This window comes from Musca autumnalis, unplaced genomic scaffold (genome assembly GCF_047663935.1).
Source record: "Musca autumnalis isolate F117 unplaced genomic scaffold, ASM4766393v1 scaffold_1, whole genome shotgun sequence".
Classification (NCBI taxonomy): Eukaryota; Metazoa; Arthropoda; class Insecta; order Diptera; family Muscidae; genus Musca; species Musca autumnalis.
The window spans coordinates 162,941,357-162,968,255 of NW_027411644.1; the positions used below are offsets into that span (position 1 = coordinate 162,941,357).

At 35.1% G+C, this 26,899-nt stretch overlaps 1 protein-coding gene across 1 annotated transcript; it reads left to right on the forward strand.

Moving 5' to 3' along the window:
- Positions 1 to 5,139: 5,139 nt before the first annotated feature.
- LOC141388673 (phenoloxidase-activating enzyme 1) lies at positions 5,140 to 25,047 on the forward strand. The gene is made up of 7 exons (XM_073958824.1): positions 5,140 to 5,591; positions 18,924 to 19,643; positions 24,007 to 24,109; positions 24,194 to 24,333; positions 24,391 to 24,477; positions 24,546 to 24,716; positions 24,779 to 25,047. Exons 1-7 carry the CDS (start codon positions 5,525 to 5,527, stop codon positions 24,940 to 24,942), a joined length of 1,452 nt encoding a protein of 483 aa, XP_073814925.1. The 5' UTR covers positions 5,140 to 5,524; the 3' UTR covers positions 24,943 to 25,047.
- The last annotated feature ends 1,852 nt before the right edge of the window (positions 25,048 to 26,899 follow it).

Below are 26,899 nucleotides of genomic sequence, written 5' to 3' on the forward strand. Positions count from 1 at the left end.
TAATTTCGCTTACTTCTTCTTGTGGAAATCCCCTTTAATGCGGTTTTCCACAACGGTGATGTTAATTTTGCTGGTGCTATCGTATTCGGAGTCCCCACATCTGTGGGAGTTATTTCCACACGATCGCTTGATGACTGCACCGTAGCTTTTATTTCTTTTCCGTCCTCCATATTTATTTTTTGTTTTAGGGGAACACCCCGTATTCAGTTTTTTTGTCCGCGGGAAACTCAAAGGTTTCCAGAGGTAGGTGGCCGTACCACTTCACCCTAGACAGGTCATGTCACAAGTGATTTCCCTCGTTTATGGTAAAGTAGCACGACCATGCACTTTCCCCTATCCGCTGGTGGGGACTAGGGATACGCAAGTCGATTTTCGAGTAATCGATTCCTCGATTCTTTAATTTGAAGAATCTAAAAATCGGAATCGAGTTTTGACTTCATAGAGAATCGAACGATCGATTTTCTATTATGATTCTTCGATTCTTGCAGAAGGAATCGAAAGATCAATTCTGTTTTGACTTTTTGATGTACCACGTAAATGATACAGATTACATTGGTAAGAGCAAGACAACAATATTATATTTGGCCTGTTCCCGTACTTTATAAAGTGGTAAAAGTCGTAAACAATTTTCATATAAATTTTGTGTACGGGAACGCAAAATGTGTAAAAGTGGTAAAAATTGTAAAAACATTTTAGTTCTGGAACAGAGCTATTATTTGTTGTACTGATGAACAAAGTTAATCTAACGGTATGGCAGTGTTAAACGCGAAGCATTGTACACTAAAACGTTCACATTTTCAACTAAGGAGTCATCTCGATCGAACGATTCTTTTATCCAAGTGAGTTCTAAGTAAGAATCCAAGGATCGAAAGATCGATTTTTGATTCCTACGTAAGAATCGAAAAATCGATTTTTGAGTTCTAAGTAAGAATCAAAAGATCGATTCTTGAATTCTAAGTAAGAATCAAAAGATCGATTTTTGCTTGGTAATACGTATCCCCACTGGAGACGCGCCCTGTAGGAGAACTGATAAACACCCTCGGGAGGGTGTTTTTTTAAGTAGTTGCGTTTAACATTTAAAATACAATAATAAACAAAACTGAAATCTAAAAATAGAACGTATGTTTTTTAGTTTTTTTTCGACTATCGATATACGATTAACCCCCTGTTTTTGTAACTTTTTTTTGTTCGTTCGTCTATATTCGTAATAATTTGAGCATCCATAGCTCAGTCCCTAGATGACATTCAGACCTAATTCTTCGTAGGCTTGTTCTATATATAGTAAAGAATTCCTCATTCAAAAATCAGCGTTCCACATTTGCCCTAAGGCGTGTAAATCGATCTACAAAATTTGACAATTCGTGTGAGAACAATAATTTTTTTTTACAAAAACAGGGGGTAAATATGTACATAAAAGAAAAACTTCCTTACATACCTCTGCCTTTTCCATGCCATATTCACGACTAAGCCTACGACCACAGTGTTCACCATACGACTGCGGAGATGAAAATGCCACTGATTGTGGACATTGTGGACTATAACGCATTCGAGAACAGAGTCGGGTAATCATATCCCAATCCTCTTTTCTGTTTTCCTAAGAAATTATGACTGCTTAACAAATATTCAAAAAGGGTCTATGATTTGAATTTTAAACATGATTATTTTCCCACCTTCCAAATATAACGTAACAATAAATCGTACGGACGTATTTTGAAAACTGTAATTTCTTTAGAATCTAGTAATTAAACTGCATCAGAGTGGAAAAGCCTTTTAGCTAAGAAAATCCATCATTTACAAATGTTCCGGAATGAAACAAACACATACAAACGTGTACATTTAAATAAGTATTATCAGTACCCAACAGTGGCTTACAAATATTTTGAAATACGAAGAGAAAGCACCCGTGAAACGTAGCAAAATGGTTGGATGCGTGGGACTTCGGTAGACTCCTAATTTTTCAATGTATCTCTTAGGTCTAAACAGCTCAACTCGAAAGAGAATTAATTAAATGATCAACTATTTGTTGTAGGCTTAAGTCTAAAATTTAACATTTAAAAGTAAAAAAAAACTTTGCGGGCATCTTCAAGCTTGTATGTGTTTTTAGTGGTGGATTTTTCGACAGAAAACACTATCTCCAGGTCTTTGTTATACCCTCCACCATAGTATGGAGGGTATATTAAGTTTGTTTTTTCGTTTGTAACACATTGAAATAATCATTTGCGACCCTCTAAAATATATATATATATTCTTGATCAGTAGTGGGATTCTGTAACTCATTTTTGCTGTTATCGATAATTGTCGGTAAAATTAAAATGCTTATAATTTCGATAATTAACGAAGTTTTTCGGTAAGTTAACGATGAATAAATAGTAGTCGCTAGCCTCTAACGACACAAACAGTGATGCCAACTTTTCTTTATGTTTTTAGTCATAATATTGCGATTTTTGCTGTTACCGATTTTTGTCGGTAACAGCAAAAATGAGTTACAGAATCCCACTACTGGATAGAAATTCTGAGTCGATTTAGGCATGTCCGTCTGTACGTTTGGTGTCTTCTACGCAGCCTAGAGCACCAGGAAAAGCATTTTCTTGTTTTTTTAATGCGTTTTTGTCACACTTAAATCACTGCAACTTATGCTTGGTTTACATTTACGAAATCCACTCGATTTCAACTGTCAAATCCATAGGTTAAACGTCAAATGAAATCCAGATGAGATTTCATTTGACGTTTGAGCTATGGAATTGACAGTTGAAATCGAGTGGATTTCGTAAATGTAAACTTAGCATTAACCAAGTTTTCGAAAGCCATGATTTTCACCTTTTAAATAAAAAATAAGCTGTAAATTTCCGTTGTGGAGAAAAGAAGTTATGTCGGTTTAAAGGTGAAAATCCAAGAAACCCCGTTTTTCACTACATTTACCGTTATCAAATCAAAAAATGAAGTGACCCAAAGAAACCGAAGGTATTTTCGTCTTTCATGGACTCCCACAATACCGAATTTATGCATCAGAACCCCTGCAAATTTTCACTGTAGCACAGTGTTTTTAAACGAACTAGCTGTAATTTGACGTTAAGGGACTAGCTGCAATTTAACATTTGAGGCTCTCGGGGGTCACAGCACTATTTTAGTTACAATGTCACGATACTTCTTCACTAAAAATCGTCAACATAGGTCCACGTTTTGTTATAGCCCCCAAATAATGGTACCTCCGGATTTTCGGCATTTTTAGGGGTTTAGTTACTATTCTTATCTGAACTAGCTGTAATTTAACATTTGTAATTTAACATTTGTCACAGCACTTTCTCACCAAAAATTGTCAACATAGGTCCATGATTAGGTATAGCCACCATATAACGGTACATCCGGATTTTCGGTATTTTGAGGAATTTAGTTACAATTTTTAACCAAACTAGCCGTAATTTGACATTTAAAGTTCTTAGGGGACACAACACAACTCCTCCAAAAACTGTCAACATAGATCCATGTTTAGGTATAGCCCCCATATAACTGTAACTCCCGATTTTCGGTATTTTGAAGGTTTTAGCTACTACTCTTATCTTCTTCACTGAAAATCGTCAACATAGTTTCAAGTTTTGGTATAGCCCCCCAATAACGGTACCTTCCGCTTTCGGTATTTTGAGGTTTTTAGCTACTATTTTTGTCTGAACTAGCTGTAATTTGACATTTGCGGCTCTCAGAAATCACAGCACTTCCTCACCAAAAACTGTCCACATACGGTCATGTTTTGGTGTAGCCCCCATATAACTGTACCTCCCGATTTTCGGTATGTTGAGGTTTTTAGGTACTATTTTTATCTAGCTGTAGTTTGATATTTAAGGCTCTTAGGGGTCACAGCACTACTCCACCAAAAACTGTCAACATAGGTCCATGTTTAGGTGTAGCCCCATATAACCGTACATCCGGATTTTCGGTATTTTGAGGATTTTAGTCAATTTTTAACCAAAACTAGCCGTAATTTGACATTTAAGGTTCTTAGGGGACACAACACTACTCCACCAAAAAATGTCAACATAGGTCCATGTTTAGGTATAGCCCCCGTATAACGGTAGATTAGATTAGATAAAATAATTTAGCCATATATGACAGGAAACTAATTATTCCATTTTAACTAAGAATATTATATGGTGGAGGGTATAAAAAGTTCGGCCCAACGACTTTTAACTTGTTTTATCTTAGATCCGTTCGTATATATTCTCAGACAGATCTAGAGGAGGTTTACCTGCAACCCAGTTATCACTGCTTGATATAATTACATATTTTCGAGACGTGGGCATCTAATCACCGTCAATGTTTAGAATCTTAATATACCCATATGTCAAACTCGCAAATCCCCTGGCTCCCGAACCTAATAGCAGCCCAAGATTAACTTAACCAGGAGATCCTGGATCACATTTAAAGTAGCTTGATTGTAGTCTTTGAGATTGCTTCGGATTAGAATCGACACGAGCCTTTGTATATCGACTTAGTTGGGTCTAAAATGATGATTTCGATTTCCACATTGAAACCGCCTTGATCCGGTCCACACTAGCGTGAATTTCATTAAAAAATTTCATGAAATTATGCGTTGGATTAATCAAGGTGCATATACAGCAATTTTATGATTTTACTCTACTATGGAACACGATCTAGAAACGCATAATTTCATGAAAATTGTTAATGAAATTCACGCTAATGTGGACCAGGACTAGATAGAAGATTAAAATTCTTGGATTCATTTCATACAAACGGGAAATACATTTGTATATTAGTGTAATCATCATTGTGATAAGACGACGACACAATTTTATGCACGTTTTGATGCTCTCCACAGTTAATTCACAATTGGCCGGATTGATATTAATCGATGGTCACTCATTTTATATTTATTGTTATTTTTTGTTTGTTTTGTTTTGCTGTTATAAACCTGTTTCATTTACAATATTGTTAAGTTATCTGTACAGAAAAATTAGCAATCATGTTTCTACGGTCATGCCCTGTGTCTATTGTTTGTGTTTTGTCCAGACAGCAGTAAGTACCTCTCTGTACATAAGTAGTATGTATTTACGAACGTTTCCGATATCACTAAAGAAAATGTTAAATGCTGCAGAACAATAAATAATTAAAAGAAACAAATTATTCATGGACAATTGGCATGGTACCAACGCACCATCTCGGTCGTCGATCGCATTGCTGAATATCAGCGCTCAGCTTCTTATAGCGCATTTTGTTACGCTAGCCCACAGATACTCTGAGAGAGATACCCAGCGAAAAAAAACTCTGTTGTTATTAAAAAATCTTTTCATTATCACATAAAACGTTAAACGTTGCGGTGCTTTCGTAAAAGCTGAACTGTGAACTGGTTCGAAACGCGTCGAAAACGGAAAACAAAATAAGAAAATAAATAAACGAATTGATTAAAAATAGTAAAAAGTGAATATTTCAATGAGTTGAAAAAAAAAATAAATATTTGAAATCGCAAAAAGAAATGTGTAAATAAATAAAGTGAAATTTTGCCATCTCTAAAATGCTTTCATATAAAACACACTTTAGTGCTGTTATCAGTATTCTTGTCCTCATTTGGATTAAACAAGGTGCATATATTAATAATACTTTATTTGGTGAATATGTATAAAATAAACAAAGATTTAAAAACCCATTAACTAAAAACCTTTATAACCATTTAAATGGTAAACTCTCTAAGAATTTGAGCTTCAAATAAAAATAAATGTTTTGTTGTTATGTAATATAATTTAACAATCAAAATTTGCAGTAAAACAATAAAAAATATATGTAACATAGTTGTTGGGGCCCTAAAGTCCAAATATTTGGCATGGTATAAAAACATCTCCTGCAAATATTAAAAATATATTTTTGGCAGTATACAGATACAGGGTCTGTATGTATTTCGATAGCGACAGGGAATAGAAACGAATGAGAAAACCCAAATCTTTAGTCTTCGAAACCCCCCGTGCTACACGATGAAATAAATTTCATGATATTATGCGTCCTTAGATCGAGTTCAATGCTAGAATAATTTTATGAAATTGCGATTTAAAGGCCTGGGTACATAAGCAACCTCGCCTGCTTGCCTTGCTTACTTACTTCAATTCTGACATAATAAAAATAAATGAATAAATAAGAAAAGGCAACCTAGTTCGAAATTGGATCGCCCTTTTTTATTCTTTTATGTTTATTATGTCAGAAACGATGCAAGGCAAGAAAGCAAGGCGACTAGGCGGCTTATGTACCCAGTCCTTAAGGACCGAAACTCAATCAGCTCGTTTCTTGCTTTCTTCGCTTAGTTTTAGTAAAAGAATAATTGAAAAAAGCAAACTAGTTCAAATTCATCTTAGCCGTTCTTTATTCTTTTACCAAAAATGAAGCAACGCAAGCAAGAAAAATCCATTGTGTTTTTACCCTAAAAACGTCTATAAAATGGGAAAGTTTTTAGTGCAAGTTTCACCGCGTGGCATAACACAAACCTTACCTCTGTTCCAGAACCTGCAAGAATATATAGCATATTTTGTGCTTTTTTTTTTGAGAAATTCATAACGGAAAAAATTTTTAAAATTTCAAAAATAGTAAACTCTTGATGATATTATACCCTAGACAGACGGCAGAGTTAATTTGCATTAAAAATTCCTTAATTTGAATTAACTTTTTACCCTGACAGACGATAGTTTCTGCATTTATGAAACAGCTGTTTGTGTTGTTTGTTTGTACCCAGCAGACCATTTCATAAAGTTTTACAAAAGTTCGCCAAAATATGCGAAACAAATATACTTTCTACCATAGACTTTTTCACCACGATAATGCAAAAATAAATTTAATTTATTCGTGATATTTTTGAGTCTTTTTAATATTAAAAAAATGTCGCAAAACTCTAAAGGAACATTTAAAGAATGATATGGTGGGTAATGAAATGGTTGTGAAAATAAAAATTTAAAAAATAGATTTGACAGAAGGCCCGAAAAACGATTAGCTGCTATTCTATTCGAGAAAGACCACTACTTATTTAAAAGAAACGCGAAAATTTCTGATTTGTTTTCCTTTTTTATTTTCTTAAACATGGAAATTTGACAAAAGACAATTGATTTTCAATGCAAATTGTGATGAATATGCTCTCTCTCCTACATGAATATGGGCTTTTCTTTGATTTTGTGCATTACGAATGTGGATAATGCACGAATTAATTTGAATTAAGGCAGTTAATGGAAATTAACGCTGCCGTCTGTCTAGGGTATTAAATTATTTCCAAAAATATCTTCAATTCATGGTGTAATAATAGGTCTGTCTGGTTACTTTCACAGCGAGAATTGTCCAGCAAGAACTTTCTCAGAGAGTAAGAAGTTTTTATTCTCTTTTGCAAGAAAATTGTAAAAAGCAAACAGACACCTTCCCAGCAAGAAATCAGCTGATTTGCCAAAACAGCACAATTTGTCCGTCAATAAAGGAACCAAAGGAAGCAAACATTTTGTATTTTATTAAAATAAAATAGAAAATGACCCAAAAAAGGAAATTTTCCACCTTGTAACTTTATTCTCCACAAAAACAATTAGGCTTGCTATTTCCACAAAAAAATTGTTTTTAATTTTCACCGAATAATTAAAAACAGATGATTGATTGTTTTTAGGAGGAAGAAGAGTTGCAAGTGGTTGCTAGAAGAAATTTGTCCAGCAAGAATTTACAAACTCTCAGTAAAAGAACTGTCAAAATGTCTCTCTCGAATCGCTCTCTTTTGCTGGACTTTTGTGTTAACAGACGACTTCCAGCAACAATTGGTACAAATTGTTACATATTTTAGGGTAACCAGTAGTGCGATTCTCTAACTCATTTTTTAAGTTACCGACAAAAATCGGTAACATTAAAACGCAAAATTATGAATGAAATGTTCACATAAATGTTGACAACACTGTTGCTATCGGTAAAACTTTGCGACTACTTTCTATTTGTCGCTTACTTACCGAATAATATTTTTAACTACCAAAATTATGAGCATTTTAATTTTACCGATTTTTGTCGGTAACTTCAAAAATGTGTTAAAGAATCGCACTACAGACAGACTTAGGGGTCGATTATGGATAGCAACTCAACTGTAGTTGTATATATATTGTATATCATATTGTATACCATCCCCATTCGTCAGATCTAAACTTGAAATGGAATGCATATTATTCCACACATAAGCTCTGTTCCTTTACGTGCAAGAACCTTCAAGATTTAACACTTTTTACTCGAAAAGCGTTCCTTTACTTCAGACACAATACAATTCATATGGGGGCAATTTACAACTTTTACTACTTTTGCCGGTTTTACAATTTTCAAAATTAAAGGAACAGACCAATAATAGCTTTGTTCCTTTACTTAAAGTTTTACCACTTTTACCATTTTTAACTCGAAAAGCGTTCCTTAACCCCAAAAAGTAGTAAAACTTGAAGCAAGACCTAAGAGAGACCATCCTAAAATGGCATTCTCTTTTACTACTTTCTGCTCGACAAATTTCGGTGTGTAAAAAGTGGAAAATCTGTCAAACTGCTAATTTGACATTTATTTGACAATTAAGGTAAAAGAAAACAACGTGCATTGTCAAAGCAAAATAAAAAGAAATAAAATAAAATAAGTATAAATAATAAAAATTTTAAACCAATGAAATAAAATATAAAAAAACGTGACATTTATTTTATTTGTTGTTATATTTTAAGCAACCATGTTTTTTTTTTGACATTGCTGCAAGATCTACTATTTTTCCATTCCTTTACTTTTTTCCTCTTGTTTTCTCTCTTGTCACTTTTACTATTAAAAAAGTGAAGGAACAAAGCTATTGATATCATTGGTTGATTTGTTATGCTTTATTGGATTCAAAGCGCCAACTAGATCCCTGTTTAATATTTTAACGTTACAACCCACAGAAGTAATTATGGTCAAAACGAACCTATTCTGGGACTATTAAATGCATTAATAAAACTAATTTGGAAATTGATTTAGATTTTACCTACTCCCCAGACAAATTTAAAAAAAATCCTAGATTTATATTTTGATAGTAAATAAACTAGTCTGTAGGGATTATAATTCCATAGATTCAATAAACAAATGAAAAATGAAAAAAAAAGTTCCGGGATAGACAACATCACATTTTCAACTGTGTCAAAAATAGCCCTCGGCGTAATGTTGGCCACCAAAAAGTCGGTTACAGAATTCATTTAAATGACACTAATGTATAATCATGACACAATTACCCAGGTAGTGGTATCGTAAAATTTTGAATATTTTATTTCAAAATTTCTTTATGTTGTTGGGGAAATTTCAACAAAAATAATTTTTTTTTATATAGGTATTTGACATTTCATATTCGAACAGCTGGTGTGATACCACTACCTTGGTAATTGTGCCATGTGTATAATATAATCTACATATATAAATAAAAATCAAATGTCGTTGAGTTGAGAACGGCTGGACCGATTTGGATAATTCTTTTTTTGAAATATTCGCCATAACCCAAGTTAGGTTTTTATTCAAAGAAAATTTGACCACACCCACTTTTACGACCAATTTTTTTTTCAATTTTAAAAATTAATATTTTCGATTGCTTGAGTGGAGTATTCCCCCATTGGCTCAACTTCATTTATTACCCTCTATTACAGAGAGTAATGTTTCTTAAAACGAACTGACAGTGTTGCAAAATTGGTAGCGATCAGTAAAATTTTGCAACACTGTCAGTTCGTTTTGAAAAACATTACTCTCTGTAATAGAGGGTAATAAATGAAGTTGAGCCAATGGGGGAATACTCCACTCAAGCAATCGAAAATGAGATTGAACTTCAACAATCAACAAAACAAACAATTAATATTTTCTACAAAAACTACTGAACTGATTTTCCTGAAATTGTCAGGGAATGTACAGAGATATCCACCGGTGAAAATGGGCTAAATATTTTGTTGAATTTCGGAAAGGGCGGGGTACTTCTTCTATACCCTATTTCTTTAAAAATGCTATATCTTTATAAATAAAAATCAAATGTTCGTCATAACCCAACTTAAGTTTGTTATGCAAAGAAAATATGACCACGCCCACTTTTACATCCACTTTTTCAATTTTCTATTTTAATCTTTTCTACAAAAACTACTGAACCGATTTTCCTCAAATGGTCAGGGAATGTACAGGGATGGCCCCGGTGAAAATAGGCCACAAATTTAGTTTCGGAGGGGGCGAGGTATTTCCCCAATATCCTATTTTCTAAAAATGCTATATTTACAATAATCACGAATTAATCGGTTTGGAAATTAATTTGCGAGACAAGTTTGGTTGTATCTCCGACCTTACCTACTCTTTTTTGGGCCCAAAGACATCTACAAAACTACTGAAACGATTTCCCTGGAATTTGCAGGGAATGTACAGGGATGGTCCCTGCTGCAAATGGGTAGCATATACATATTTGTAGACGAATTTCGGGGCCTATTGTTTTATAATCGCTATATTTTCTATACTTATGAGTGTATTGGCTTGCAAATTAATTATCCAGACAACGGTGGTTGCGCTTCCGATCAAGAAAAACAATATATTTACAAATTTCCTTAAATGGTGAGGTATAACGGTCTATCAGCCATGAAAACCATAAATCGACTTAACAATTTGTCATAATTTTATAAAAAATTACTAACAATTACTAACAATTAAAAGGGACTCCCAAAAATTGCATCGAGACGTGATCGTATCGTTTTAGCTGATAAACGAAACGCAAAACCATGTTATAGAGTTTCTCCATACTCATAAAGTTCTCTTGGCAAGTGCCAGAAACTACCTCAATACAATAATTAATTCCGGACATAAGTACAGCAAAATCTAACTGCTTACGAACAAATAAAGGCAAATACATATTATTACAGGGAGTGGATATGACTACGAAAAAAAGCATAAAGTCCATAAAAAGTTATCATTAAAACTCATTACGACGGGTCAACAACGCTTACCGGGGTCTGCTAGTAATATAATAATAACAAGTGAGCCAAGGCTATAGTCGGGTCGGGGCCGACTATGTGATACCCTACACCACTACCCCTGTTCATAAGCTTTTGACTAATAAAATTCAAAATATTAAAATTGGGATAGCTTAGCGCCTTTGCTCTGAATGTCCTCATTAACACAGGTCAATTTTTTTGAAACGCATTTAAGTGCAGTACAACCCAAATAAAAAATGGAAAAGTGAGATGTATGCCAACCATCAATAGGCTTCATTCTGTGTTAGACCCCCATCAACCCCCAAAATTTCGTGAGGATCCAATCAAAATTTCGTAGTGTGATTGCACAAAAATGGAAAAAGGGATGCATTACCGACTATTGCGATATCTCTGTTGTTTGACAACCTACTTCACATCGTTGTAAAGGTGATATTTTCTACTTTCCTTGCCAGGTTTTGCTTTCGATATACCTCCTACAGAAGGGAGATATTAACTTTGAAATAAAACGTTGGCCTTTTTCCAAATATTTTTTTTTTTGTCACATTCCGACCCCTGAATAATATCCGACCATTATCAAAAATCAAAAGGTTTTTTCCTCTGTGGGGCCCCCAATAACACCCAAAATTTCGTGACGATCCAATTAAAATTGCGACCTGTAGCGTGATTTCCAAAAAAGTGGAAAAATGGGATGTATTAACGACTATTGCGATATCTCCGTTATTTGGATACCTACGCCAACCTGCTTTACATCATTATAACGATGGGATTTTTTACTTTCATTGTCAGACTTTGCTTTTGGAAGGTCCGGAACCAAAGCTGTGATATTCGTCATTATTATTAAAATCGCAAAAATGAAAATTTGGGTTTTATTTGCGACTATTGTGATATCTTCGTTGTTTGATCACCTACGAGAACCTACTTTACATCATTAGAAAGGCGATATTTTCTACATTTATTGTCAGGTATTGGTTTTGCTGAGATATTCGCTTTGGAAAAAAACGTTGTCTTTTTATCCACATAAGTTTTTTGCCCATTCCGACCCCTAAATATTATCCGACCATCACCAAAATCAGTAGGCTTCTTCCCCTCCGGGACCCCATCAACATCCAAAATTTCGTGACGATCCGATCAAAATTGCGACCTGTAGCGTGATTACAAGGTTTAGATGGACAGACGGACGGACGGACACACATAGCCAGATCGAATCAGCTCGTCGAGACATTTATTTTGGTATATATAAGTATGTTGTCTACGACCATTATTTCGATGCGTTACAAACTTTTTGGCCAAAACCAACTTATAATACCCTCCCCACATAGTGGTGTAGGGTATAATAATTGTTCCACAAACATCCTAGAAGGGATTCATATTGGCTCACTGATATGGGTCCTACTTTTTATTCCCAAGTCCAAACGTCGTGTCTTAACACACCACTTGTAGAGCAGTTTTTCATGGCTCAAATACTCAGGAAATTTGCCAAAATTACTTTGAGGGGTATTTTGTCACCGTTGAAAATGAGATGTTGTCTGATCTAGGAATCGAACCCCGGACCTTTAGCGTGCAAGGCGAGTCTGCATACCGTTGCACCACGGTGGGATCCTAACGTAATAACATTTAAACATTCACAAGGAAACCCAAATTGCTTTGGTACTTTCTCCGGAAACAAAATACTTCGGTAGAGCATGGAAAAGGACTGTTCGAAGAGCGGATGAAGAAAGAATTTACTGCATTCTACTCCTGCAAGAACTCAACAGAAGTTGGAGACTGAGACCACAAGTATTAAACTGGCGGTATGTAACCGTTGTCCTACCCATCTTAACCTGGTTGGACTTGAGAATAAAACATGACTGCCCAAAATATCAAGGGTGCAAAGGTCTGCGTCAATATTGATTACCGGGTCAATTAAGAGCACTCCTCAGATCGTCTTAAATGTAATCCTGGATATCCAAGCTTTGGATAATCCAGTTTCAAGCTGCGAGGACGACTTTTAGGCTCTGAAAGTCAGAATCGTTGCGAATTTCTCACTTCGGAAATGCGAAAGTCTTAACATTAATCAATTTGAATTAAATGACATGCGTTATGTACTAATTACCCGTTATTTTACCGAGTAGGGACACATGGGCTGAAGGTAATTCTCCTCTGGAAGGTCTGGCAACATACACAGATGGATCCAGTATGAAAGGCTACTGTAGGCTATGTAATGATGCGGAAGAGATATATACTGTGGAACATCTACTTTGTAGGTTCCCCATCCATAGATCCCACTATCCTGCTCAACTTTGCCAAGCACCTAACGTGGTTTGGCAAAGGTATGCTGACATCCGTATCGTCAGTTGCCTGGCAAATGACTGGAAATGTGTTAAGTAGTATGTTTCTTAACGCCTTAGTACTTAACAACTGCTAAGCTACATGTTTCAAAACGTCAAAAATACGCATTTTTAACGCAGGTAAAAAGCAAACATATATCATTTTTATTTCTGATACATTTAGTTGCATTTTCGAGGAACAATTCATGAGTGTGCAACTGTTATATTTTGACGAAGTTTAAAAAACACAAAGCAACTGACGATACGGAAGTCAGCAAAATTCTCCGGTTCATCTGATTAGAACCAGCCTGACTGAATTTAAAAATACCGTTATATCTTACGGCAGGAGAGGAATTGTTAGTCGTATTTTTGTGGACATGTAGAGTAATAGTAGCCGAAATTTTCAATAACAACAACAAATCGCGTGGAATCCATTGATTTGCATTCAGTTTCCTTAGACAAAATATTAATTTTTGTACATATATGTATCTCATGAGTGTGCTCTGTACGACTTCCTAGTATTAGGAGACCAACATCGAAAATGTTGTGCGTAAATTATATGTCAAATGCTGTTAATGATTTATGCGTATATTTCCTCATTACAACAAAGTCTATCCTGTTAGCTAAGTATATAACTGATTACCCAGTTTGTTGAGTTTATAACTAATCGTTGTGTCGTAAACACTTTAGAAAAAATAATCGTATATTAAACAATTCACTTCATTATCATTAATATTTTTTCAAAACTATTGCAACAAAGGATGGAAAGTCATCTTCAACTTTAATCTGAACATTTGATTAACTTGTTATTTAATAACACGGTGAAACAAGAATAAATGCTATTAATTTTCTTATTAATAGACTTGGTTCCAGATTCCAGTGAATATTAAATGATGATGTTTATTACTACAGTACAAGCTTTTTTCAGGGACAAGTTCATACTTCATGAGAAAATGTCCCGAAAGCTCTGAAAACCCCGCATGGTCATCATGAGTAGTGGCTGGTGCGCACGGAAACTCTTGAGCCAAATACTGCGTTGGCCCAAACATTGTATGTCATAATATTTCTGCGTATCTTAGATAAAGTTCGAAGATGTGCCATATCAGTATACTCTTTTGGGAACATCAATTTACTCTCGTAGGGAATAATTGATTTGGCCCAAACTTTGCACATTGTGATATTTTTTCCCGAAATAGATCGAGATGGAATATGGCATATATCAAGTGATTTTCATCGAAAATTTCAACATTTGTCGCAAAAGTCAATTTCAAGGAAGTGCCTCGGATAATTTTATTTTTTTTTGCGCGGTATGTTGCACCCTAGTCCCCTATGACCTACATTTTTTTTTGACGCCAACAAAAATGATTGAGGATCTCAGAAATTTACGAATTAGTATCCAATTTTTCCGAAACTTTGAACACCGGACCAACATTTTGGAAATTTATGTTAGCGAAAATTTTTTATTTAACAATGATGTAAACCTTATTGCAGACTTATATTTATTAAATTGGAGACCCCCGTCAGAACACTTCAGATGTATGCTATAACTTACACCTACAGTATATAAGTATCATTCAACTCAGTGATATCACTTCGATAAGACCAACGTAGTTTAATGACCAACAGAAAGTCGGAAACCATAGAAATATCCTATCTGACAATGCACTAATTTTGGCATTCAATCGTTGGTCTTCTCTTAGAGAAATTCTGGTTTATCCTCGTGGATCCCGTAAATTGTTCAGGAGCAAGCAAAACTCTGACAACCAGTCTTGAATTAGTTTAAAATGAAATTCTGGCTCCCAATCCAAGGTCTAAACATGTATAGAAAAACTCTTAGGTTGTGTAAAGAATTCTTCTTTTAGTAAAAATCCATGAACAAAATTTTGCCCAATCTACATTTTTTATACCCTCAGCCTTAAGGCTAATGATGGAATTTACAATTGACCAGAATGTGGCTGATCGAAATAAAGGTTTTAAGCCCCAAGTATGTTTGGACGAAACCCGTTTCAGACAATATCGAGTCGATTTAGCCATGTCCGTCCGTCTGTCTATATTGCTGGAAAGCCCGATAACTCTCGAACGGATCAACCCATTCTATCCAAAATTCGGCTCTCTTAATATTTTGTTCCAACTAAAATCAAGTTCGAAGATGGACTATATTGGTCCACTACTTCGGAAACCTTCCACAGAAAATTTCCAGAAAAGTGCAGTTTAAGACCTGCTCTCGAAATGTTTTGATTTTTTTTTGCAATAGGTTGTTCCCCGTGGCAAATCTATTCTTAATGAGAAAATGGCCCGGCAGCTGTAAAAAACGCCTACAGCCACCATGTGCAGTGGCTTGTACGTTGGTCCAAACTTAGAATATCGTAATATTTATGCGAGTCTTCGATAAAGCTCGAAGATCGTGCTTATCGGTCCACTCCTTCCGGTACCTTCCCCACAAAAGTTCAAACATTTTCGATAAAATTCTATGCTCGATATTTTTAAACGGATTAACCGATTTGTTCCAAACTTTGGATTTAGTAATACTTTGTCCAAACATAGTTTAAGCTCGAAAATGGGCCGTATCGATGCGCTCTTTAGGGTAACTCCCACACAAAGCTTCAACATTTTTGTTTAAGTACAGTTTAAGCTCTGTTCGAGGATTCTATAAACATTTTTACCGAAGATACTCCTTGTGGTATTGTTTGCAGCGATATTATGTTTTTAGTGGGCAAGTCTATCTTTCCTGACGTAATGGTCCGAAAATCGACTGATACTAATTTATTCGTTGAGATTTTGAGGAACAATAATCGGTTTCCCATCAGTTTTTTTTTGTTTGTCTTCGTAAAGTCCTTTACCGGAGATAGAAAAAGAAAAGTTTCTAGAAATATGCATCCATCGGAAGAACTTCTTTGTTCGATAGCATCCCCCTTTGAAGGAAGTATAGGATAGTATAGGAAACTTACTTAATTTTTCGAATATTTTCAAATACATAATGCATGTGAAAAAATATTTTTTCATACAAAAAATTATTTTTTTGACCCAAATGTGTGTTTATTTTGTCTGTAACATCGAAACTATAATACCAATCTGAATGACTTTAGTCCCATTTGATTCGCCGTGAAGTTTTGATCCACAACAAATGTTTATGTAATTTTATGACCGATAAATAGACCTTAATTTTGAAAAAGAGTTGACATATTCAATAATTTATCACATTTATGTACATTCCGCGAATTCTGATTAACATTGTATGCAATCTACTCGCTGAAGTCACTTCGAGAGAACTTTTAGTAACAATTGAGTTCATTACAATAATTGGCGTTCTTATAATATTTTTTTTTTTTTCTTAAAAGCCGAAATAAAACGACCATAACTTTTGTTTGCAACAACCAAAAATTTGCTCGCGAGCAGCTTCGTACTGGGAATTTTTTTCTTTACCTTTATACCAAAAATCTTTGATGTAGCTCGAAAAAAAAATTTTAACCTTTTTTAAATGGAATATGAAATAATTGACAAGGTTTGTGATATATAGTTCCATTCAAAATACGCTTTTCTATAAATTGATGGTATATTATTTATGGGTTTTAGTCAAGACTTGTGTTATCATTGTAAAGGTAAGCGTTTTGCCTGTGAAATATTAGCTCACGGATATTCGAAAGATGAAATAGAAACCAACTCATATTCCGAATTGTTGCATATTAAATTCGACTTAGTATCCATGATGCGCTACGTCATCAATTGAAACATTAATGCCGGATACATAATGAACTTATGATCGTACCCACAATTTTAGAATGTTTGGCATTTTATTTGTTATTAATGATTAATCTGACAACAGTATTTGCGTATATTCGACAACCATAACTGCCTTTATTATTCTTTTGACTTAAATCCGATTTACCAACATTCCTCATCTGTTCAGTGACGAAAACGCATTTCTATTCAAAGCACCATAAAACAATTACTCGAATAAAGATTCTGCAAATTTTCTCATTGCTTCAAATAATTAATCTCCCTGAAAACATAAAATCCGGTTCGACAGCAAACAATAAAATAACAACCAAAAACATTTTATTTAAAGTAGGTCAGGTCAGTTATTTTCCAAAAATTTAAATGTGAATGAAGAAAAAAAACAGCAACAATAACAGAAGCGTGAATGAACTGTAGGGCAAACTAATTGTCGAATCATGTTAATGGCTACCGAAACATGATTTAGGCGAATGAATGAAAACAGCTACCTCAACAGCAGGTTTATTTGCACTTAAGATCAGTGTGATTTACGCACAAGCGGAAAAAACTAACTTAAATGTTTACCACATATGCATATATTACATAAGCATTAATACATACGTATACGTATGTATAGCACATATGATTTTTGTATATAGGAACAAATCAAACAAATTTCGTCATTAATTACCTTGATCATGAATTCATTAAGAAGCCGGTATAACCCACGTTGCTGTCGATAGACGGATTGTAATGTGATAATCTGATATGAATCATTAGTTTGCTTGGATCAAATAAATGTTACAAATAATGTACAATTGAAACACAAAAATGATTGACATGAGTCGTTCAAGAATGAAAACAAAAGACTTAAGACACAAAGTATACAATTCTGTGCTGTTTGCAACAAAAGCATTGTTGACTATGTAAATGTCCAAATTTAATTTAGGGTGGTGAATGGTTCCCACATGCCTCGCCTTTCTCTGCACTCTAAATGGTGGCAAATATCAGTGTTATGTCATTTCCTGAGTATTTCAGCCACGTAAAACTGCTGCGATGTAGCATCGTCTACAGTTTAGTGTGCAAAAAACTGTATACACTTTTTATGCGCATCCGATTTCACTATCAATGGTGGAAAAATACATGGATCTAAACCTATTTCAATAAAATCCATGAAGAACAACATTTTCTTTTGTCCCATTTCGATAGGACTTGCGGTTTCCAAGCAAAATCGCGAAATCCTAAAAAACCCTTAAAAATGCCGACTTTAATCGCGATTTATTTAAAAAGCGCTCCGGCGATTTGTTTTTTGTTTTTTTGATTTTTCTCACCTATGAACATTGTAGTTTTAGAATCCGCAAAAACACAAAGTATACAATTAAAGTTGGTTCAAGAGCACCGTGACATAGAAGCTTCTCAGTGATTACTAAACTTCTCCATAAAAAATAGCCCCCATGTAACGTTACCTCCCGACTTTAAGAGTTTTGAGCAATGTAGCTATATTCGTTGACCGAACTATATGTTATTGGACATTTAAGGTTCTCAGTGGTCAAAAAACTTCTCCTCTAAAATTGTCAACGTAGGTCCATACTTTGATATAGCTCCCATATAAAGCTACCGCCCGATTGAAGACATTTTTAAATACATTTGTTTACCTAATTTCAGCATTTTGGAGTGTGCGTGGTCGAAAAACTTCTCCACCTAAAATTGTGGATATGCGTGGAAACTAATTATTTCATTTTAGTTCAGAATAATTTATGGTGGAGGGCACAAAAAGATCGGCCCGCCCGAACTTAACGATTCTTTTCTTGTTCATTCAGCAACAGGTGTTGCTGCTGACACCTTATGGAGTTCTTTGGAAGTCCATGCTAATCTGTGTCTAATGTTAACCTATTATTTTGTAGATTCAGTTACACTTTAATTCAATAAACTTTCTTCTCCATTCCAGCTGCAACATTTCCCACAGACGATTCCACCAAGTGCCGATGTATCCTCTTAAAGAACTGTGATACGTTTAACGAATTGATAGATATCGCAAATGATATCCCTTTCATTACGAAGACAATAAAAGAAGCGATTTGCGATTTTGATGGAACAAACATATTTGTGTGTTGTCCACCGAGAACCCCTTATAAAAGGCACGCAAAGGGAAGTCCGAAATTAGATTATTTAGATGAATTGACTGGATTAAATTGTCCACCATCATTTGGCGAAGAATATAATTATGACGAATATTTAAAGCAACATCCTGATGCAGCGATTGAAGAAGATGATGATTTCGCCGAAAACAAAAAGGAAAAGGTTGATATAAATGGAATACCCTGCAGTCGGTCACGTAATTGTGGACGTTTTAAATTTCCCACAGATGATGATAGACCAACCTATACCATACCAACACCGCATCCAGATTATCATGGTTATGATCATAATTTTGGGGTGCCACTGTATCCATTTCGCCCCTACCACCATCATCATCATCATCACCACCATGACTATCATAATTACAATATACCCAATCGTAATCAGGACGAAACATTTGTAGTTCCTCTCACAACAACACCATTACCACAGATTCGAAACCCAGATCCTACAGATTGTGGTATCTTGCCGCAGGGACAAAGTTCAGATGTTTATCCTTGGATTGTTAGACTGGCATATTTAAATACAAGTAAGTATGTAAAATCGAAATGAAATAACATCGTCGCTACTCATTTGTACATAACATTGCGAACAACAGTTTGTAAATGAATGCTTAGGACAACGCCGGCCAAAAAGACGCTCATACTACGGCACAAACCCCACCTGGCTTCGGTCATTTCAAATCCACAAGCACATTGTTTTATTCGATTCGATAGGTCACTGATATTTTCAAACGCCGATGTTACAGATTGAGATACACGTGATTTCATATTTTCTCCTTGATCGTTTTCCATGTTGTTGGTTGAACGGTTGAAAGCTAGAAATTTAAAGCAAGGAATGCAGATTTTAGTAACTAATTGATGCAGCAATATTTTATACTTCTATAAATTAAGGGAATATTATATATGTATAAGAATGAAAAATGTGCTATTATAGTACATATCGTCACCAATAATGCCTGAAGACGAAACCCACACGCAAATCCAAATTCGTTTTTTATGGAATCTGATACATAAAGTTAAAATACATGCTCTGGCAAAATTTCAAACTTCTACGTTCAAAAACAACGATCCTATTCAAGAAATGGCATTTCGGTTGTAATGACGGATCCCAAAACCAAGCGTTTCCGCTGTTTTGGTTTCATTTATTACTCCCATTGATAATGTCCTGAATACTCGCCCTCATAAGAATTATATTCCTTAAAACAGTTTTTCATTTTATAACGTTTTTTGCTTCTCCTGTAAAGTTTTGATTTTGTGGGTTACGTCTTCGGGCATTTATGGTGACGATATGTAGATTATGATGTTATACATTACCTTCTTTGTTTTAGATAAAATATGAAATTAGGGTGAATCATATACAGATGACTATAAAGAGCATACAACAAACTCTTAATTACTAATAAGGCGAACTAAGCTAAGATTTCCACTTTTCTCTAATTGTTGCCTTTCGTTCCCAACGATGAAAAATGTGCCTCATCGTTGGGAACGAATTCATATTTTATCTAAAACATTTTTTGAGTTACCGACAAAAATCGGTCAAATTAAAACGCAAAATTATGAATGAAAAGTTCACCCTACGACTGCTTTTTATTCATCGCTAACTTACCGAAAAACATCGGTAATTATCGAAATTATAAGCATTTTAATTGTACCGACAATTGTCGGTAACTCAAAAAATGAGTTAGAGAATCCACTACAGGTATGTTTGTACAAAATCCGTTTCAGACAATTTGGAGTCGATTTAGCCATGTCCGTCTGTCTGGCTAGCTGGAACACACGATAACTCTCGAACGGATCAACCGATTTGGTCCAATTTTTGGTTCCGATAACCAGATCAAGTTCGAAGATGGCCATATCGGTCCAATCCTTCGGGTACCACCGCACAAAAGATAATTTTTGTGCTAAAATATCCTCTCCTTCGGATATCTCCCACATAAAATATAACAATTTTTGGCGAAAGTGTAGTTAAAGATCTCTGATCATGATGACATTTGTTGCAGCATTTGTGCTCGGTTGTTGCAGCAATTGACGGTAAAATTTTTTTCGGTGGTGAGTTTAAGAAATCCTGCTGGCGCCAACTCAAAAGGCCGACCGTTAACACATGCCAACCGAGCTATCTTTATTTCCATAGTAATTTGTATGGGGCCAAAGGTCCATTTTCACGAAAATTAATTGTTAACAAGATTAGGGAAGAGGTATTAGATATAATAAGTTAAAAACCGTCAAGTTCGGCCGGGCCTAACTTTTTATACCCTCCACTATGAAATACTCTGAGCTAATATGGAATTATCAGTTTTCTTTCTGTTGCGAAAGTACCTATAAACACATTAGCTAGAGAAGTCACTTGACCACTAGAAACCCTAAATCCCACATTGCCAGAACATGTACCTAAAAACTTTAAAATATCGGAAATCAAACGGTACCCTCATATGGGGCTACAAGAAAACGTGGACCTATGCGCATCATTTCTGATGGAGAAGTTTCTTGGTCATTGGAAAACCTTGTTGGAGAAGTTTCTTGATCACTGGGAACCCTAAATATCAAATTCGGTCTGAAAATGTGGCTAAAACCGTCAAAATATCTGAAATCGCGCGGTACCGGTATATGGGGGCTATACCAAATCGTGGACCGATATAGCCCAACTTCGAACTTGATCTAAGTTGAGAACAAAAACACATGTGTACAAAATTTCAGCCATGTAGCTCAACTCATTCGGAAGATAGCTTGATTACAACAGACGGACGGACAGGGCTAAATCGACTTAGAATTTTACGCTGATCAAGAATATATATACATAGGGTCGCAAATGATTATTTCGATGAGTTACAAACGGAATGGCAAACTTAATATAAACCTCCATTATTATGGTGGAGGGTATAACAATATGTTCTGAAAATCTTATAAACGAGATGCAGAATTGGAGGGTCTCGGAAGAGTACTCCTTCTCGGATCGTCGGTATATCGGATTATGGTGAATGATATGGGAAATAAGATGAAAATAATCGAGGAAAAGTTGGGGCTTTTGTTGAATACGCATTTCCGGCCGAGCACTGCGGTACATGCAGGGGTGCCGTTAGTTAGGGAATATGTTACAGACGAAGCACCAAACATTGATGAAGCGATGGTAAAGGATGCCATCAAGAGTTTCAAACCTTTCAAAGCAGCAGGACCGGATGAGATATTTCCGGCCTTACTCCAGAAATAGATGGACTACATTGGGTCCAAACTAACTTGAATCTTCAACGCATGCTTAGAATGCCTGAAGCCTGGCAAGAGGCGAGGGTAATATTTATCCTCCAACCTGAGAAGGCAAGTTACGCAATTCCTATGTCTTATCGTCCGATAAGCCTAACATCCCTGCTGCTTGAAACCATTGAACGAACGTACAGTCGATATCATGATTAAGAGCAAGATTCCAAACGATATGCTTAAATACAAACAACATGCATACGTTAAAAGTAGATCATTGGAAACCGCATTACATAAGGTGTACAACATCTACAGCACCTTCGACAGGAAGATGTATACACTAGCGGTATGCATTGACATCGACGGTGCTTTCAATAACGTCCGCACCGAACCCCTTATCCAATCCTTAGATAAATTTCAGGTGAACCGGGCCCTTTGAGACTGGATAAGCCACATGCTAAGGAATAGGTGGATAAGCTGCAGGCTACATGATGTAACATGATGTATACGGGACAAAGTTGATCAGAGTACGCCGCAGGGAGAATATTATCCCCACTCCTATGGGTCACTACCATAAATAGCCTATTAAGCACTTTAACCGATGAGGGATTTGACCCAGTCTGCTATGCAGACGACGTTATAATACTTCTGAAGGGTACGAATCCATATTTGCTATGCAGAAGAGCTGAATCAGCCCTAAAACTCGCGTACAACTGGACAAGGTCTTAACGTAAACCCGGTAAAAACGGAAATATGTATGTCTTTTCACTAGGAAAACAAAAATAAGGACACTTTGAAGAACCAGAGACAGAAATATCTTTTCATTTGCCGAATCACAATACGGTCCATCAAGCGGAGATCCGAGCGATTACAGAGTGTCTGAACTGGCTTAATGCTAACACGAGACCAACTACTGCTAACGTCCTTATGGAAGGTAAAACTGCAATCAAAGCAATAACATCCAAGACAGTAAAATCACAAACAGTCTTGGGGTGTATAAATTCGATCAACAACTATGGTTCGGTGAATATGCTATGGGTACCGGGTAATGCGGGGAATAGAGGTAATGAGATAGTAAATTCTCTGGCAAAAAATGGAAACGAATTAGCAACACTAAACTTAGAGAACTCAAAGCCACTAAATGCGTCTCGTCTAGGGTTAAAAACGTGGGAAAAAATTCCCACTTATCCCTATGGAATAGAGAGGAAATAGGGAAAACCACAAAAATCCTATGGGGAGACCAAAATGAGGAAAAACTAAAAACCTATTACTGCTAGGCAAGGCAGAGTTCAGTAGGTTTACAGGTGTCATTATAGGTCACCTGGGTTTATAAGCGCATCTGCACAAAATTAATTGTGCAAATAACAGCATATGCAGGGCATGCGGAAAAGATGACGAAACACTGGAGCATTTTCTTTGTCAATGCTTTCGCAAACATCAGATCCTAGTTTTTAGGGAACGGCACAATACCAGATCTTAATCAGGTAATGGTAAATGACCTGAAACAATTAAGGGGTTTTGTTAAGGGTACAGAATTCCTTAAATGAAATACGGCAGAGTTCCCTCCTTCCAATAAATCTAGTCTAGAGCCCTCAACAGATCTACTTCTGGTTTAATTGTATGTCCACCAGGGCATGTGGCGACTACTCTCCCCTCTACCTAACCATTTGCAAAATAATGTTATTACTGTTTTCTTTCCAGCTAGCAGAACTGTTCGTCACCGATGTTTGGGTACAATAATTACCAGGGAACATGTTTTAACCGCAGCTCATTGTGTGGATAATTTGGTGAGAGATTTAAGACTGTAAGTGTAAACTTGAATTAACATTTCATATGAAAAATAAGCTCAGAAAAAATACTGATACACATTTTTTTAATTTTTCTTTAGAATTTATGCGCGTGTAGGCGATGATACGAATTTTCAAGATTTTAAAATAATCGAAACTACAATTCATCCCGGCTACAATGACCCCCTGTTTAATAATGATGTTGCCCTCGTGAGATTAGCAAAGACTCACAATTCAAGGAGTAATAAATAATACTATTTTAAGAGATAGGTCATGTAATTAATTATCTTTTTTGCAGTTCCAATAATACAAATTTGCTTACCTCAAAATGACAGTGAAATTGCAATGGGCAATACGGGTATTGTGGCTGGTTGGAGTGATAATGGTAAATTGTGTTTATTTTATTTTTAATTAATTTCTTTTTGACAAATGTATTTACAATTATTTTTTTAGGAATTTCCAATGTTGCCAGTTCTACGGTACGTTATATAAACTTGCCAGTATTGAATAACACCGAATGTGCTATACGCTATGCCAAATACAGTGAAAACTTTGAAAATAGCATTGTTATAACGCCTAGCGAGTTTTGTGCCCAATCAGAAGCTAAACGGGATGTGTGTGAAGGTTTGATTGTTTTTATTGTTATTTTGCAGCTACAGATCTATAATTGCTTTTTTTTGTTTTAGGTGATAGTGGTGGTCCTTTTATGAATCGTTCGAACAGTGGCCGATATACCCTTTTGGGAATTGTGGCATTTGGACCCAAAACGAATTGCGGACAATCGAACCTGCCCGGTGTCTATATGCGTGTCAGTTCGTATGTTGAATGGATTCAACAAAATATTGCGTAAACATAAGTAAATCTAAAATTAAATTAATTATTTAAGTTAAATTACAATTATGAAAAGTATGTAGTCGAATAAAACGACAATAAAATAATTGTTAATGTAATTTAAGTTACTAGCGATTTCATTAATGATGTATTTTCCATAATTGTTGGATTTGTGGGCACTATATAGATTTTAATAAAGATCGCTTGAATTAGATACAGATATAGTTCTGAAAACATTTGCAACGGAAAATTTTCTTTCAGATTCAAAGTATTTTTGGGCTAAACTTATGATCTTGAAATATACATATGTATTTATTCGGCCTTTAAACATGAAAGTAACTTGCAATCAATCTTTTAAAATTTTAAAAATTTTTCTGACAAGCTACTTGCTACATGGTAAAATAAAACTGGAACATCATTTTAAGATCGAATCTTCAACTCTCTTATTTTCAATTGAGCCTGTCAAATGTAAATGCATTTTCTTCAAATTTGTTTTTGAAATGGAACACATATTCGGTGGTATGTCTGTAGATTTGATTGAATTTCGGTATCCAATTTTCATCGATGGTATTCCATGTTGTCCTGATTAAAAAATATCCTACGATGATCAACTTAAATTTATAATATATATAATATAATATGTGGCCTATTCCTTTAGGAATTTCTCCACAAGTTCAACGTGTTGAAATTTTAATATCGGACCACTCCACGATGGGGCCAATGGCAGGTTTTCGAGGCAAAAAGTCAATTTTTGAAGTGAACAATTTGAAAAAAAATAATAACGGATTTCGATTGCCAACACTCTGAAGCACTAAAAATAAAAAAATAAATCAATCTGGTAACATCACATAGCGACATACTGATCTGGCAATGGTGACATATTTTCTTACGCATCATTTTCCGACATTCATTATAAATAAGTAGTGAAAGCATTTTAGGCGCCAAAAAGAACATTTCAACATTTTTATATTTTTTAAACATGGAAAGCTCTTCAATGGGTATGTAAAATAAGATAGTGTTAACAAATAATAAAAATGTTATGTGTGGTAAATGTATTTTTGAGTTAGATGTTATGTCTTTTTTGGAGTATTTTGCTTTGTTATCCATGTGTTCTCTGGAGTATAACTTTTGAGATCTAGGTAGATCTAGGATATTATATATATGTGGTGAAAGGTATAAATGCGTACTATCATTTTGTGAAAAAATTAGCTGCGCCTATCTGCGCCTTTTCATAAAAATCTGATTTCAGGTGTCGTAATACATAAAAATATGGACATTTTTATGTTTTGGTTGGCGAATAATCGGAAACCCATTAATGTTACCAATTGGATTTCGGAAAAATTTAATAGACGTATATAATAATAATATATAATTTCAAAGATATCGCAAACTTTGGCTTTTGTGGCGGAATCTTAGCCGATTTTTACTAAATTTGGAACCTTTTTTTATTAACTTATAACAAAGCACAGACAAAACCATGAAATTTGAACATATGTATATAGGGGAGCTATTTCTATATCTGAACCGATTTCAATATAACTTGACAAACTTATTTGTAGTCCGAATTCCGTAACATTTTCCAAATGTTATTGTAATTTGATGGAATTTGCATGCTTGGTCAATCATTTTCCTGAAATCGGGCGAACATATATATGGGAGCTACATATATCCAATTATGAACCGATTTCAATATGATTTGCCAAAAATGTTTCTAGACCAAAATCCGTCACACATTTCAAATTTCATCAAGATTGGACATACATAGCGGGATTGGTGCACCAAATACCTAAAATCGGGCGAAAATATATATGGGAGCAATATCAAAATCTGAACCGATTTCAATATAACTTGGCAAACTTATTTGTAGTCCTAATTCCGTGGTATTTTCCAAATCGCATAAAAATTGGGCAAAATTGCGTGTTTGGTCCATCAGTTGCTTAAAATCGGGCGAACATATATACGGCAGCTATATGTAT

Coding starts and splice junctions, on each gene's coding strand:
- LOC141388673 (XM_073958824.1), top strand. CDS start 5,525: ATGCTTTCATATAAAACACACTTTAGTGCTGTTATCAGTATTCTTGTC. Junction 24,334..24,390: donor AAAGACTCACAATTCAAGGA/GTAATAAATAAT, acceptor TCTTTTTTGCAG/TTCCAATAATACAAATTTGC. Junction 24,478..24,545: donor GGCTGGTTGGAGTGATAATG/GTAAATTGTGTT, acceptor TTATTTTTTTAG/GAATTTCCAATGTTGCCAGT.